The sequence below is a fragment of the Nematolebias whitei genome, chromosome 8 (assembly GCF_014905685.2).
Source record: "Nematolebias whitei isolate Nwh7 chromosome 8, NemWhi1, whole genome shotgun sequence".
NCBI lineage: Eukaryota > Metazoa > Chordata > Actinopteri > Cyprinodontiformes > Rivulidae > Nematolebias > Nematolebias whitei.
In genome coordinates, this window is record NC_056505.1 from 17,610,108 (window position 1) to 17,626,523 (window position 16,416).

The following is a 16,416-nucleotide window of genomic DNA, read 5'->3' on the forward strand; positions in this document are numbered from 1 at the left end:
TTTGAAACTTATATTTTTGTCTATTAAGATTTAGTTTGTTAAGATTATTACAAATTTAAGAGGAGGAAGTTAAAGAGAGAAGTTGAATATAATATTACTAAACTCATTTGAACAGTTTTAGATTATAAACCCAGAGCACAACACACTCATTGAGTATGTGCAGGAGATTTGGGGCAAAAGGTAACGTTTGGTCACAGTCTGGAGTCTCTCATGGACTGAATCAGCCATTGCAGATGTCAAAGGTTGTAGGGCCAGAGGTTGAGCTCTTTAAGCCAATCACAGGTCAGCGTGGGGCTTGGGGTCTTTCCATGTGGAGTGAGGGGCACTTATGGGATAAGTGAGGCAGAGAAATCGGAGCCTCGTTCAAGATCCAGTTCCTACCACCTCGTTGAGCTTGTTGTGAACACTTTTCTACAGTCTTTACTACTTACTGTAACAATGAACAACATCAAGGAATGTTTAAAGAATGTGGTATTCATGGGGATGGGTATAGTTCCCTATTAATCTGGCACAATGAGACAAACAAAACAACTAATCTGCTTACAATGAGGTATTGACGTTAGTGGAAAAAAGTTAAATATCAGCATGGGGGTCATACTTTATCCAGCAGTGAATAAAATAGAAACTTTATCATTTTTGTTTACCTAAATCTTTACTGAAGTTTCCCACTTGATCCCTTAAATCGTTATGAATTTGCATCCACTGCATATGAGTCCACATTTTAAAACATAATTCACAATACAGAAACTCCACTTTGTTTACATTGCTCAAATATTGAGCATAATTTGTGCTCAAACTGTGAACACACGTAGCCTATACATTTATTTTTCCTGTGCTCATTGTGACCTGATGCAAACTGATGGATCTCAGCAGCTGTTTCACTGAATTTAAAACTAAACAACAGATTTTTTTTTAAAGACAGATGTGACAAAAACAAGTCCTATAAATGCCACTGATGGAGAGAAAAGAGAAGGTGTTTAAGGTTATCTGCCATAGCGCTACGGTTTTTGTGCTTGTTGTTAGTGTGAATGCATTAGTGTGCGTGCGTTGATTCACTTGTGTTTACGTTCATGTGCGCGCGCTTCTCCTGCTGAGCCCACGTTACTTTGATTGACAGCTGAGACTCGCCTTTTACCCACTGCACTGCCCGCCCCGCGCGCTTCCGAAGTGGCAGCGTCTTGTGACGCGCTGATTGGTCGGAAATCGCGAAGCATCGCGAGGTCAACGGACGGAAGGAAGTTTATCGAGCGGTTATTGGTCAATTCTGGAAGTGGCGTTCACGTCCCCACGTGGAGCAGCAGTTCTGATTGGTTAGAGACCGTTTTGGGGGTGGTCCTATAGCTTCGGTTAGAGGTGGGGGAGAGCGTGAAACCGCGTGAGAAAGTTGCCATTGAGGTACAGCGGAGCTAGACGCTGGAGTGATCGCGCCGTTGTGGGAGTTTTTGCTCTGAAAATTAACGACTCATTTCCTATTTTTTGTCGTGAAATTTATTTTGGACGTAGCTTTTCATTGAAAGTCAACGTGGAAATCAATATTTCTGTTTTTATTGCCTCGTTAACCGCCAACCAGCGACCGGGGCGAGTCAAGTGGGAACTCTTCACTGCAATTAACTTGTGCGGATATGTTTCTGACGCTTTGAGAGGCGACAGTTTGCGGCTCTGTGGCTTGTTGTTTTTCCATCTCTGTGCACTCGGAATACTTTAAACTACAGATAAACCGTGGACTGAGGTAACTTCCTTCTTTATCTGCCTTTTTTTTTAACCCTCCTCCATCCGGCTGCCTACAGCTAATGATCCGTTCGCGGAGCGGGGATTCACGTTAAACGGTCGAGGAGCTCACACGGAGCTGCTGGCTCGTCGCTCTCCGTTTAAAATTGAGTTGGTCCTCAAGTAAAGGCGGATGGGTTTGTGTTGGTGAGCTTCACATATCCACGCTGCCTCGTTTGAGTGGTTTTCAAGGAGGAGGACACGTTTGACCCCCAGCAGAGTGAAAATGTTCCCCCAGGGGCGACACCCGGTAAGTTACTTCCGGTTAGCACTTTCTGTTGTCTTTCTGGTTTTTGCCTACATTCGTGCTTTTTTTTTTTTTCATGGTATCTGGACTTTACAAGCTCAAATGATCAGAGTGAAGCTGTTGGATAAACATTAAACCCCTGACAGATAAAATACAAATTGCAGGCCACGTATTTAGTTGCCATGATGCTGATAATCCCTTGTTAATTTCTTCATTTTTCTCTGTTAGACGCCCCATCAGGCTGCAGGCCAGCCCTTCAAGTTCACCATCCCAGAGTCACTGGACCGGATAAAGGAGGAGTTCCAGTTTCTCCAGGCACAGTACCACAGGTGGATTACACAAACAACACGATTCACATGCAAGACTGTGCAGTCTTTGTGGACAAATTTCCCATCATTGTTATTCATTCAACCTTTATTTATACAGGTTAATCCCACTGAGCCTCGGGGACTCATTTACAAGAGAGACCTGAATATCTATTATCTAGCTTTTAACATTAAACCTGAGTTTAACCACAGCCGTTCCCCTTTTACCACAATGAAAACACCAAGTCTGGTCTCAGACTAACCCATAAACCTGCATTAGGTTCACATAAAAGTTCACACACATGCATCAGGCTTAGCGTTTACACTGCGGTAGGTCTAAGTCTTTTTGATGGGTGAGAGCCAAAGGGTGTCGTGTGGGCTCAGGCATTCATAAATTATCACTTATTTTCCCCTGTGTCTGTGTAGTTGTGTATGAGGCCAAAACTGTTATTGTGTAGTTATTTTACTCTGTGCACATGGTACCCACTTTTATTTGCGTTTTCAGTCAGGGTTGTCCACAACAGTTAAAAACTATGGTTAAAAATGGCATATTATTAAATTCAGATCCTGTTGGAGTGGGGTTGAATTACATGTCATGCATCCAACAGACAACTGTTTTATAATTTTGCAAGAGTCTGTATTTTTATTTGTGTTCGTGGGTTATTCAATAAGTAATGGCCAAGGTTGCTTTAAACGTTCATTTATTTAACACTTAGGACAAGCAAGGGGGAAAACAAGTTGTACCTAATGTTAAGAATTTTGAGTTTTCTCTCATTTTATTTCTTAACAGCCTCAAACTAGAGTGTGAGAAGCTGGCCAGCGAAAAAACGGAGATGCAGAGACACTATGTCATGGTAAGACAATGTTCCGCGTGACATTCTTCAGCAAGGCCACTTTAATGTTCTCGGGGAAGATCGTTTTGTTCCCTCACCAGATGTATAAGTGATCTTTTCACAGACTGATAAGAGAATCATCTGAACACTATGTGAAATAAAAGGAAGTTGTATTTAAACAGAACTGGGTGAATGCAACACCTTCTTAAATTGTGCAAAAATGGTATTTTCCTAGTACTAAAATGTGTTAAATTACAACATTTCTCCTACATATTGGGTGTTAGTTGGATGTTTTATGTTTGTGAGGCTTTATGTTTTGCTTTTAATTATAGCAATAAATTAAATGTTTGAATAATAGCATAAACAGTACATTTAAAAACATAAAAAAAATCAGTAGTCTTGTAAAGTCTGAGGCGTTAGTGGTGACTTTTGGGGATATGTGATGTGTTCTTTTTGAGCAGTAGTTTGGTCGTGTGTGCAAGTTGGACATGTCTCTAGTGATGAAGCTCCAGATGCATTAGTGCGTGCCTACGCATCACTTTTTTTGAGTGTACATTTAAAACAATGCTAATTTTAGATACAAAAGTCGCAAGGAGGTGTGGGGCAGTGGGTTGGTCAATGATTATGTATTTAGTGTCTTCCCTGTCCGCAGTGAATTGATAATGATAAACCTTTATAAATTACATGCCATAACCTTCATGGGGGGCAGACGTTGCTGTTTATACGCTCTATTAAACGTTATCAAAATGACCCTAAAAACTCAAATTCTGCTAATTCAAGGAAAATATAGCCTGCCAAAAATACACCAAAAACAAACCAGACACTAGAACTACACACAACTTAAAACATCTTACAGGACCGCGCACAAAACAAAACCATGTTGCTAAAACTTTCAATCTAAACCTCAGAGTTCCAAGTGCTTTTATGTGAAGCAGTGTGAAAATAAGACGTTGCTCGTTGGGAGTTTTTGCTTCATAGATACAAGCAAACAAAGTAGAGCATTTTTCAAAACTTTTTTTTTTAATAATCTCTTTGCATTGCCGTCTAATTTGCAAGATGTTCTTTAAAGAAGCAGTCCGATTTCTTTTTGTGTGTGTTGTAATGCAAAGGACCACTGTGAAGCAGTCATCTTTAAAGTCTCATATTTATATTGTTTTCAACATGCATGTTTTTTCCACTGAGCTAACACTCTCACTCTGTCCTCCTCAGTATTACGAGATGTCATACGGCCTCAACATAGAAATGCACAAACAGGTATGGCTGCTCATCTGCCTGCTCTCTACATCTTCTTCTTTATCTCCTCTCTCTTTCTCTCACTTCCTCGTGGTGGGCATTTGATGTATTTAGTGCATGTGCCTGTTGATGTGCACTTCTGCATGTGTGCACAATTGCGTTTGTGTGTTAATTTGTTTGTGTGTGCACCTTCTACTGTATGCCTGTGTGTGTGTGTGTGTGTGTGTGTGTGTGTGTGTGTGTGTGTGTGTGAGAGAGGATGCGTGTTTATTTGTGATCGATGGGGCTCTGTCTCCATTTCCCCAGTTAGGGCCGGCCGGCTGAGCCCAGAGGCAGAGTGAATGGCTCTGTAGATTGATTGGTGCTGTCTAGGGGAGCGGCCTGCTTTATTACATTAGATGGGCAGGGCCGGGGGAGGGCAGGGGAATCGATCAACGTGAGGCCAACCGAAAAGATACAGTGTTGTTCCCCTTTTTAGAAGCTGGAAGGTGAAAGCAGATGTGAACTTAAAATGCAAAATAGCAAGGATACTTAGGGAATTTATCTTTAACTGTAAATACTGTATGCAAATGAGGTCATGAACAGTTTATACACTAATGTATGCGCAAATACTAAAAGGTCAACATGCAGATGCATGAGTGTACACATTCATTCTTATATTTCTAACTGAAGGTCCTCTTTTATCCACACAAACACATGTTTCCCGCAGGAGTAGTGCAGTGCTCAGAGCATTTATCAGTAATTATCACAGCTATCGACCAGTCAGACCAGAGGAAATTGGACGTGGATTGGCTCTGCTACTTCACTGAAAACAGAGGATGCTTCCCTCTCTCTTTCACACTCCTTCCCTTTGCTATTTGTCTGTTTCTCTGTCCCCTTTTGCCATTTTCTCTCCCTATTTATTCTCCAAAGTTCTTTACTTTTTCCCTCAGTAGTTCTTAACTCTTAGTTTTTTCCCTTTCTTGTTTCACCAAGACTCCCATCTTCTTCCCCCTCCCCTCTTTTATTTTACTAGGCTCCTCTTTCATTTTATGTCCATGTGAATCTGCTGTTCTTTCATTGTGAGGGAGATGCGTCTCTTCCTATTGTTCACATACATGTAAACACACACACGCTCACACACACTAAAGCTCCAGGGGAGGTCATTAGCTTGGGGCTGCAGTTGTCAGAGCAACAAGCTTCTGTGGGCGGGCGGTACGGGGGATACAGACTAACAACCCACCTCCTGCTGGGGATGTATGAGGGGTGCTGGGGGTGAGAGGGTGGTGCTGTGTGGCAATAATGCTCCAATTATATATGTAATGGAAAGCCCTTTGAGAACATGGCACAACTTTTCTTCATATCCTCAACTTTAGTTTTTTTGTGGTCTTCATTGGAGAGTCATCATGTGGGTTGAATTATTCAGGAAAAAACACACAGGGTGTATATTTTGTTCCTTTTTAATTCATTGAGACATTCCCAACTCTGTTTATGAAGAAGCCTCACTGAGTTTTGCAACTTTTGAGCATGTTTGGCTTTGCTTGGTAAATTAGATTAGCTGGGATAACCTAATAGTAGCTGGTCAAACTATTCTCCGACAACATAATCCCTTAATTATTCTACAAAGCTAATTATAGACTCATCACAACAAGATCCTGCAAATGGATGAACATGTATAGTCTGCCTGAAGTAGATCTTTAGTTAAAACTCTTTTTGCATAAGTTGGTTGCGATGATGCTGTACCTTTGGATATGAATCTCTTGAGCTAACTGGATTGTGTTTTTTAGATCCCTCAGTAAAATGTGTGAGAAAGCAGTATATATACTGAGTGGTCAGCCAAAACAATTTGTTGTATGGTCCAGAAAAGAAATGTCAGTCTCCATAATGGAGAAATAGGTCTGTAGGTGAAAGCTCTTTACATAATGTAGGCAGCAGTTTATGGTAAAGTTAAAAGCAGTGTTGAATTCTTTACAGACTTCGTTGGATACGTTGGAAGTTTGGAATTATTGAGTTGTTGTCACAACATTTCTTTTCTAAAGAAGCTACTTCATGTGACATAATGTTTTGGTATCAGATTCAGCACGTCACACAAGGAAAGCAACTTCTTTGTGAGAAAGCAAAAATTATTAATGATTCAAATAGGGGAGAAACTTTTTACTGTCACTTTACAAAATGGATATGGTGTCAGAAGCTAGGTACAACCTTGTCAGTGTTCTCCAGATTGGAAAAGAGAAGATTCAGTGCTCATATCTGCTGTCTTGGTTAGAGGATGATGCCTTTACTCCACAAAGAGACAAAGGTGTTTGATCTTACGTCTGTCAATAATTAATAAATACATCTAATTCAAGAAAACTAAATCACCTCTTCAGTGGGACTTTTGCAATTTAGATAATCAACATATTATTAAAATATTTGTCAGGATCGTCTACATCAGGGGTGCCCACACGTTTTCAGCATGCAAGCTACGGTACTTTTAAAATGACCAAGTCCAAGTGTTCTACCTACTATAAAAATACAAAATGTATACTTATTTTTAAGCATATTAAATACGCTTTGTTTGTTTTACGTTCTTGTTTTTAGTATTTTACCTTGTTTTATATGGCACCTTGATTTATTGTTTTATAACACTACTTTTACTTTCATTGCATTTCACTGTAGTTTATTGTTGTTTGTATTTTATATGTTGTCTGCGTAAAACAGGTCTCTTGTAAATGAATCCTCGTGACTAGGGGTGCACAGATAAATCATCCGGCCGATTTATCGGCCCCGATTCCTTTAATTTTGGGAAATCGCAAATCGGCCGATACTTGCATGAGAACCGATTTTTACCTTTTTTTGTTGTTTGTTTTAACAACAATTGTCTAAACTTCATTTATATTTCAGAGCACTACCTCATGGCCAGTTAAAACAAGTTTGTATTGTTTCTAGGATATTGTTCAGTGGTATGTTTTTCAATAAAATAATATTGGAAAATTGAAGGTGCATTGTGACCTTATAACACCTGACAGTGTCGTTTATAAAACAAAATTGGTATCGGCCAAGGGCATCACGGTGGCACAACTGGCCCCCAGTTCAAATCTCGGTCCGGGGGCCTTTCTGGGTGGAGTTTATATGTTCTCTCTGTGCATGTGTGGGTTTTCTCCGGGTACTCCGGTTTCCTCCCACAGACCAAAAACATGCATGTTAGGCTGATTGGTCTGATCTGATCTAAATTGATCTAAAGGCTGATTGATCTAAATTGTCCCTAGGTGTGAGTGAGAGAGTGAATGGTTGTTTGTCTCTGTGTCCCTGTGATGGATTTGCGACCCGTCCAGGGTGTACCCTGTCATTCGCACAGGGATTGCTGGACAGGAGCACCGGCGACCCCCGTGACCCAAAATGAAAGAAGCAGGTAAAAGATAAAGGATGGATGGATGGATGGGTATTGGCCAAAATCGGAATCGGCAGGTCAGACATTTTTAGAAATCGGTGATCGGCCAGAAAACTGCAATCGGTGCACCCCTACGCGTCGTTACTCAGTGAGACTAACCTGTATAAATAAAGGTTGAATGCTCACTGTGGATGCAACATAAATGACAAAACCCCAAAGTTTGTTTAAAATGAAAATTGATGATTTATTTTTTTCTGTCCGTGTACAAAATAAAAAACAAAACACAGCAATAACTTGCATTCTTTGCACAAATTAACAGAAAACAACAAGAATAATTTCATGTTTGAAAAATAACCTGAGAACTTGAGATTGGCTAACCTGTATGTCAATCAAGTGACAAATTGCATAATAAGGATGGACTGATAGGCTAACGTATATTAAAAAATTAAAATAAAAGTCTGAACTCTATTTCACCATGCAAGCTACTGAAATTGTCTTCGCGATCAACCGGTGGATTCCGATCAACGCATTGGTCACCTGGTCTACATTTACCTTTTTAAAACAAAATACAGCTCAGTGTAACTTACCAGAGCTGTTTTCTCCAAATGTCACGACTGACTGGTGTTTCTTTTTTTTCCGTACTTGCAAAGACAGCATGTTATTCACGAACAGCTAAATTTAATTAGGAATTTATTTTGTACTTTGTTTCAAACTGCTTTTATTAGATTTGTCATGGAAAAGAAGACATTCCAGCTTGTTTAACTCTATGATGGTATTTGTAATCATTGGCCTGTTTGACACTGTACATCTGGCTATAAGTGACACATCCCAGTACCGAGGCTTAAACATCATTTCATGCTGCCATAATCACAACTTTACTTTGCAGTTTATAAGTATATTCACCTAACTACCGGTCCATTTTATTTGCATTCTTCAGAGTAAAGTATGTTGTAATCTTGTCAAGCATGATCTTTTTATTTACTTCTAGGTATATGCTTTATTCTGTAAAAGGTTAAGCACTTACTTGTTTAGTTCAAGACTTGTAGAGAATACACTCCTTCTTGTTTAAGCTCACTCGAGTACATAATTGGCTGAGCTGTGGCCGGGTCGGCTGTTTGGTGAGCTGCCAGGTGTACGTGTGTGTCAGAGCTTTCCAATTAGGACAAGTATGTTTCAGCTTAAGAGGAAGTCTCTTCTTCACTGTTTTTTATTTTTATTTTTTAGAAGTTGTCAGATCCATTTAAACTATTAAATAATTCATAGTTCAAGAAGTGGGTTTCCAGGAGCTGGAAATATCTCTGCAACAACCACTTCAGTTTTCTTTATCAAAATGATTTTCAGGTGGCAAATGGTTTAAGTAATTTGTGACTGATGACATTTATTTAAATGCTTTGGTAGTTGTGGCTTTTCAAATACTTTTCTTATTCAGACACTTCTTTGGAAAACAAAGAAACCCCACAAGTTTTTTTTTTGCGTTCTCTTAACATTTTTAGCTTAATGACTACATCCTTTTACCAGACTCTCCTCCCTTTTAAATTAACACATCACAATTTTTTTGTCAAATCCTAATTAGATTGTTCACCTCTTCTTAAGCAGTCACACCTCAACAACAGATGGCCCTTTTGAGTTGTTGTCGTGCAGCGTTTGCTTCTGTGTTTTTCTATTTATTCTATGGAAGTCGTTTCCTGTTGAGCCATTGTTACGTCTGATGGCTCCTCAGATTCTCTCTTCACGCGGGACGTTTTTATCTATCTGATTGGACGATATGTAATGTGAGACCCTTTATCTGATTTGATGCTACCGAGGGGGTATCTGGTTTCAGCCAATTGTAGCCACCTCCGGGGTTGTAGGGGGCAGACGGATGTGTTGGCATGGATACGGAGGAGGAGGAGGGTGCAAACTAAGTTAGTAGGCGATTAGATTATGTTGAAGTGCTGATGGGAAGAAGGACAAGAGCACACAGGACAGAGGGTGAGCTAAAGAAATAAAGAGAAAGAAACATGAGATCACAATGAGGAGTGGAAAACCTTTTTGCACTGAGCGTTTAGGAAATCTACCAAACGGCTCAAAAATGGAATTTGTGGGAATAGTGGATGTTTTGTGATGAGGGTTTTTGTGTGTCTATGCATCGTGTGTGTGAGTGAGAGCTCTTGTATTACTTTAGTGGTGTAACTGAGCAGCTGTCATTTGTAAATAGATGCAATTATGTTATTAACAAGTGAATCTCTATCTCTGTCTCTCTTCCACCATCAGACTGAGATTGCCAAGAGACTAAACACCATCTGTGCACAAGTCATTCCCTTCCTCTCACAGGAGGTAAGTGTGTGTGACTGACTTGAAGCTGCAGACTGTTTTTTAATTAATTTATTTAAACAGTTTTAAGGATATGTCTCTAATTTTTCTGACAAGAAGTGACAAGCATCATTTTGTCTGTATGTTTTACAGCATCAGCAGCAGGTGGTTCAGGCTGTGGAACGAGCCAAACAGGTGACCATGGCAGAGCTAAATGCTGTCATCGGGGTACGTGGACTGCCAGGTCTTCCACCTACAGTGTGTATTCTTCCAATTTCTATTCACTTACACTTGTTCTCGAAGTGCATGCCCATTTTTTTTTTGCCATGCAGATAAATTGCTGTTCTTTTATCTGTAGTGGTGCATTCTTAGGATTCCTTTTCATAAATATCTTAAAAATATCACAGAGTACTTAGTCTTATTTAAAAGTACTCGGCTTGCTTAAACAATGTCAGCACAAGCGTATATTCTTTAGAATCAAACATGTACTTTATACCATAAATACAAGGATCTAAATGTTTGAAGTCTTAATCTGGGATTGAATTGTCACTCTGTTGTGTAAGTGTAAAGAGATAATTCCCACTCATAACCCCAGACTCACAGAAGTTTGAGTGTAAGGGAAATGTGGGAATGATGGTGGGGGTTTATGTGGTTTTAGTGGGCGGTGGGATCAGAGGGTGCTTTGGTTAGATGTGCGGTGGGCTTGTTAGTTGGCGTGGACTGATGGGTGTCTGTTTTTTTGTGTAATGGGGTGAGAGGTGGTTTTGGCAGTTGCTTTTTGAGTCCTAATTGCAGGATTTTGGTGTTTGTAAAGGGGGGGGGGGGGTGGTCACAGCGTTGCCCTTACACCCCCCGTCTCCCTCCATCTCCTCTCGTCTCCCACGCCAGCCTGTCATTCACCCCGTTTGTGAGTTAAATGAGCGTAATGAAGCGTGGTGCCCTACCTCCACACACACACACACACACACACACACACGCACGCGCGCGCACACACACACACACACACACACACACACAATATGTGTACACACTAGCTCACACTAACATCCCATGACAAACTGGGCTCCCCTTGCCTACACCAATACTTCCCCTCCATTTACTCTCGTCAGGGGTGCTTTTTGTGTAACTGTGTGCATGTGTGCATCTGTTTTTGTGTAAGTCTGAGTGTAGCAGAGCGTGCGTTTCTGTTATCCTCCGAAAACAACACGCAGGCAGGAGTAGGATGGTTGAGTGAGGGTGTTTCTGCCTGCCTTGTTTATCCAAACTGTGTGTATACATGTTAGTGTGCTCGAGTGTGATGTGTGGGTGTGTTTATGTCTCATTTTTTGGCATGCTCGCCAACTCTGAAAATTGTGCGTCAGGCAGCCATGGGGGCTAAAAGACTGTTTGGTTGTTTTGCTTTCGTTCATTTGGAGTGGAGGCAGAGAATTGATGGAGGGGAAAAAAGAAGGTGGAAGCTCAGGGGGTGGGGTGGGTTAGTCAATTAGGTGAGATAAAAGTCGGTTTGACCTTCAGCACTCCTCCCACCTCTGCTGAGTTGCCTCCTGTCCCCCCCCCCCCCCCCCCCACTTCTCCCTCCTCCCTTCCTCGTGGAGAATCTGTGAGCTTGGATTCCCGCGGCTGCTGTCTGAGGAGGCAATAATGATGTTTTGGAACACAAAGACATTTCACGCTCAGACGAGCGCCTGATTTGGTGTGAAAGAGAGAGCAGGGCTGCCAGCTAAACTTGCCCTCCCTTTCTCTCTCCCTGTGACCCTCTTTACTCCTTCCCTCCTCTCCTCCCTCCTCAGCCGCTTCACTCCCTCACAAGACCTGACAGTGCAAGCAGCAGCTGGGACTCCTGACTATCTCCCCTCCGTCTCCTTCGTCATTCCTCCTTTTACTCCTCATCTCCCTCCCCCTCCTCTCCTTGTTCACATCCTCAGGCTTTGGGCTGTGATCCCAGCTGTCAGTATTGTTCAGTGTTTGACCAAAGACCAAGTGTGTGTGAGTGTGTGAGGGGAGATGTGTTCACCCTCTTGTGGAGAGCTGCTGCTTGTTGTGGTGGTGTAAACCTCAGACACTAAAGATACTGTCCCATCTGTTGCAGACTTTAATAGAGCCAGAAGTCTTGATTGATTAGGTTACAAAGTGTTATTGATTGTTTTATTTGTTAGTGATTATGTTTCATTTCTAGATTCCTCTGTGGTTTTGGTTTTTGATGTCAATAATATTCACTTTTATAACAAAAATACACTGGATTTATGAGTTGGCGGTCTATTTAGTTCATTCTGTTATACAGTGGTGTTAGCTGAGCTCGCATGAATCATTTTACAAAAAACTCTGAAATTTCTACTTTTTATTTAAAGAAAATGCAGAGAAACTAACATAAGTTAAATAAAAATTAAGAATTTTTCTTCATTTAATTAATTGAAATTTTGTACATTTAACATTTTAAGCAGCATCTCCTGAGATGACTGGTTTTGAATGACAGATGTAGCTTGTTATAAATGTGCCTTTACACAATCCGTTGTGTAAAAGTACGCAATAAAGTAAAGGTTTTATCCGTTTCCATTATAGACTTAAAGGCTTTTTATGTTTGTAGGTTATGTCGTATGTAACATTTACCATTAGTGATTACAACTCAAAGTTAAAAGATGTGCTCAGAAATCCCTCTTATTAAGAAACACAAGTTCCAATGACATTCAGCCAGAACTATATTTTTTATTTTTGATAAATTGTTTGATATTGCTAATTATTTCTATTTTCTATAGTCAGTGTTAATAATGAAAGTAATAATCACTGTTTTTCAAAGTTTGCTTGAAGCCACATAAAGTGAGCAGAAAAAAAACATTTTATTGCAATAACTTCTGACAATCCTTAACTAAGCGAAATGATTGTGATTATCTCAGAAGGGGTGCCTCAACATCTCCAAATGTATGTCTTAATTCATGTATACATTTTCCAGGTTCCCTAGTTTCACACCACTAATTACTAGAATTCCTGAATGTTTGGCGTCTTTTTCTTTCAACTAATCACCTGTTTCTTCTTCTTCTGGATTTCTTTTCTAACAGCAGCATCTTTCCCATAACCACGGTGGTGCTCCTGTGCCCCTCACCCCGCATCCCGCTGGCATCCACCCCGCTCAGTTAGGAGGTTCAGCTGGTCTGCTTGCTCTGTCAGGAGCGCTCGGTGCTGTTCCTCCCCATTTGGCAGGAAAAGATGTTTGTGAGAAAAAATCTCATCTAACAGATTCTCACCCCACAGGACCCGAGCACCTCAGAGGTAAGGAGGATACACCACGATGCTCAGAAATACAACTAATTATGAAACACAAGTTCTAATGACATTCAACCAGAACTATAGTTTTTATTTTTGATAAATTGTTTAATTTTGCTAAGAGTGACCCACATAATTTGGGCTTAGTCTGTGTCAAAACCTTTAAATTAGCTCGTCACATTCAACTTTTTATCCCCTCTTGTGTTTTTCTGATCTGCTGAAACCCCACCCCTGTGACCTCAACCACACGTGTTTTTCAAATGGCAACAGAGCGAGAACCTGGCACAGTAAGTACTTAACACTTTCTGTTCTGTCTAACTGCTCGGTTTGTTTTCTTGTTTGTCTTTGAGGGTTAGTTTGGTTTTGGGAACTTGAACTTGTTGTTAGATGTGGTTTGAGTAAGATTAGTCTATCTCGGCTCTGCTGATTTACATCTATGGCTCAGTAAAGTCGACTGAACGTCAGCCTGAGTAAATTGCATTTCATCACACAAAGCAGTTTGAAGCATCTATCAAACTGATTTGGATTTGTGCTGTTGGGTGAGGCCATTTGATTATTTCACTTGTGATGTTTTATTGAATTAAAATTAGAGAGGCTGCTACAGATTTGAGTGACTCGAAACAAACCCATGAAATCTTAAACCTATAATCGATGTAGATTTCACTTTTTTCAGCAACTCTTTATTTTTTTAGAATTTCATTAGCATTGCATTTGCCATCTTTTTCCTCCTTCAGTGACCCACTTCCTTCTCAGAGATCAGTAAAAGAATTTTAACATGATGTTGGAAAAAATAAACATTTAACAGAGTTCTCCGTTTCACACCCAAATAAATACCTTTTAATCTTCAAGTTGTATATTTTTGATAGTTAGTGTAAAGTTTTGTCTTTGTGTGGGTTTGGAATTGTTTTTGTGTACACTGCCTGGCCCCAAAAAAAGTCGCCACCAAAAAAAAGGTGACACTAATATTTCGTTGGACCGCCTTTAGCTTTGTTTACAGCAGCATTCACTGTGTCATTGTTTCGATGAGCTTCTGCAATGTCACAAGATCTATTTCCATCCAGTGTTGCATTCTTTTTTCACCAAGATCTTGCATTGATGACTAGACACTAGGCATGAGGGGTGCATCACTTCACCTGCCTCTCTTCTTACCCTGATGTGCCCATCACTCTGGAACAGGGTAAATCTGGACTCATCAGACCACATGACCTTCTTCCATTGCTCCAGAGTCCAATCTTTATGCTCCCTAACTAAAGTGAAGCCTTTTTTTTTCCGGTTAGCCTCACTGATTATTGGTTTTCTTAAGGCTACACAGCTGTTGAGTCCCAATTCCTTGAGTTCCCTTTACATTGTGTGTGTGGAAATGCTCTTAATTTCACAATTGAACATAGCCCTGAGTGCTACTGTTGTTTTTCTTCCATTTGATTTCGGCAAACGTTTAAGTGATCGCCAATCACAATCATTCAGGGTTTTTTTTTTCCGGCCACATTTCTTCCTCAAAGACAATGGGTCCCCACTATTCTTCCAGTTTTTAATAATGCGTTGGACAGTTCTTAACCTAGTAGTTTCTGCAATCACTTAGATGTTTTCTCTGCTTGATGCATGCCAATGATGTGACCCTTCTCAAACAGACTGACATCTTTTCCATGAACACACAATGTGTTTTTCATCATGGTTGTTCAAGAAATGAGGAGCAACTCATTGCACCGGTTGGGGTTAAATAACTTGTTGCCAGCTGAAAGGTAATTGCTGCCCATGCAGTAATTATCCAATAGAGGCTCGTACCTTAGTTAAATCCAGGTGGCGACTTTTTTTTTTTGGCTGGGCAGTGTATTTGGACCCCATTTACACATTAATCTCTTAAAAAGGTTAAAGATTTTCAGATGTTTGTGAAAACATTACACAGTACAGTATGTGATGGCAATTGCTGTTAAGACGAAACCACACACAAAAAAAGCCATTGAATCTGCTGTAGTAGCCATTGTTGTGCTTTTGTATTTCAACGACCTGTGTGGTCACACACGAAACATGAGCATGAAAACCATTGCATTCAAAATGAGAGTACACGGAGGATTGTTTGGACCAAAAGATGATGCATCACATGTGTTCTGTGCCAGAAGCTCTGATTAATTAAAAGCATGAGCAACACCAGCAGGACTCTGCAATCCTCCATTACTACCATAGTTACTGTTGTTCATCTACTCACACACGAGCAGAAAAACTATCGACTGCAGCCGTCCATGCATGTGTGATTTTACACCAGTGCTTCACCAGTGGATTCAGAAAGTTTCACTTTGTACACTTGTGTACACGAATGGCCAAAACAACAGAGGTGTTAAAGTTTTTCTTAAAAACGACAACTTGTAAACTGGAGCCCTGTTCTACCTTTATGGGCTCTGAACTTTAGTTTTTTTTTTTCTCCTCCAAATGAGCTTTTAACGTAAGCTCAGATACAGACACACACTCATGCACATACACACACCTCCAGCCTAGCCTGCATTGTTGTGCCTATTTAACACTTCAGTGAGCAGATTACACCCCCCCCCCTCCCACCGCCCCTGATCTCGCACTTAAAGGCTCTCATTGTGTTTAATATCACCACCGCTGCGAGGGGAGGGCTTGGGAAAAGGTGGGAGTGCAAGAGCAGCAGTCACTAGCTTGTGTGTGTGCGCGCGCGTGCATGCGTGTGTGAGAGACACCATGCTAAGAGCGAGCACTGGGGAGGGAAGAGGTTGGGGGGATGCTTATGTTTTGCGGGTCAGTGCTTCTGCGCTCAGCTCACTAAAAACCTTTGAATAGAGTGGGGGGGGGGGGGGGTGAAGAGGGGCTAAAGGAAGAGGCCTTTGGCAGCATACAGATTTTTACCCCCTCCCTCTCATGCCTCCCCCCTCATCTCATGTCAACCTTTTTTTACCTCCGCACTCTCACACCCCCTTCAACCTTTTTCACTAATCTCCCCCTTTTTCATTTTTTCTCTCTCACCCCCATCTTTCCCCATCTCTCTCTCTTCTAGCGGATCCTCCTTCATTTACCCTTTCCCTGCTCAGAGTGCTCCCTCCCTGGCTAGAGGTGTGCATGTGTTTGTGTATGTTGGATGCACATTTCATTGACAGGCTGAGACTATAATGGACTCAA

At 40.9% G+C, this 16,416-nt stretch overlaps 1 protein-coding gene across 1 annotated transcript in view; it reads left to right on the forward strand.

Annotated features, from left to right (window-relative positions):
- Positions 1–1,826: 1,826 nt before the first annotated feature.
- Positions 1,827–16,416, forward strand: part of LOC119413935 (transducin-like enhancer protein 1) — a 24,283-nt gene continuing 9,693 nt past the window's right edge. Inside the window, exons 1-8 of the mRNA XM_037681004.1 lie at positions 1,827–2,017; positions 2,243–2,343; positions 3,110–3,173; positions 4,362–4,406; positions 9,988–10,050; positions 10,180–10,284; positions 13,080–13,290; positions 13,555–13,571. Of these exons, the coding sequence (XP_037536932.1) occupies positions 1,994–2,017; positions 2,243–2,343; positions 3,110–3,173; positions 4,362–4,406; positions 9,988–10,050; positions 10,180–10,284; positions 13,080–13,290; positions 13,555–13,571 (630 nt within the window). The 5' untranslated portion in view covers positions 1,827–1,993. The remainder of the gene's footprint in view (positions 2,018–2,242; positions 2,344–3,109; positions 3,174–4,361; positions 4,407–9,987; positions 10,051–10,179; positions 10,285–13,079; positions 13,291–13,554; positions 13,572–16,416) is intronic.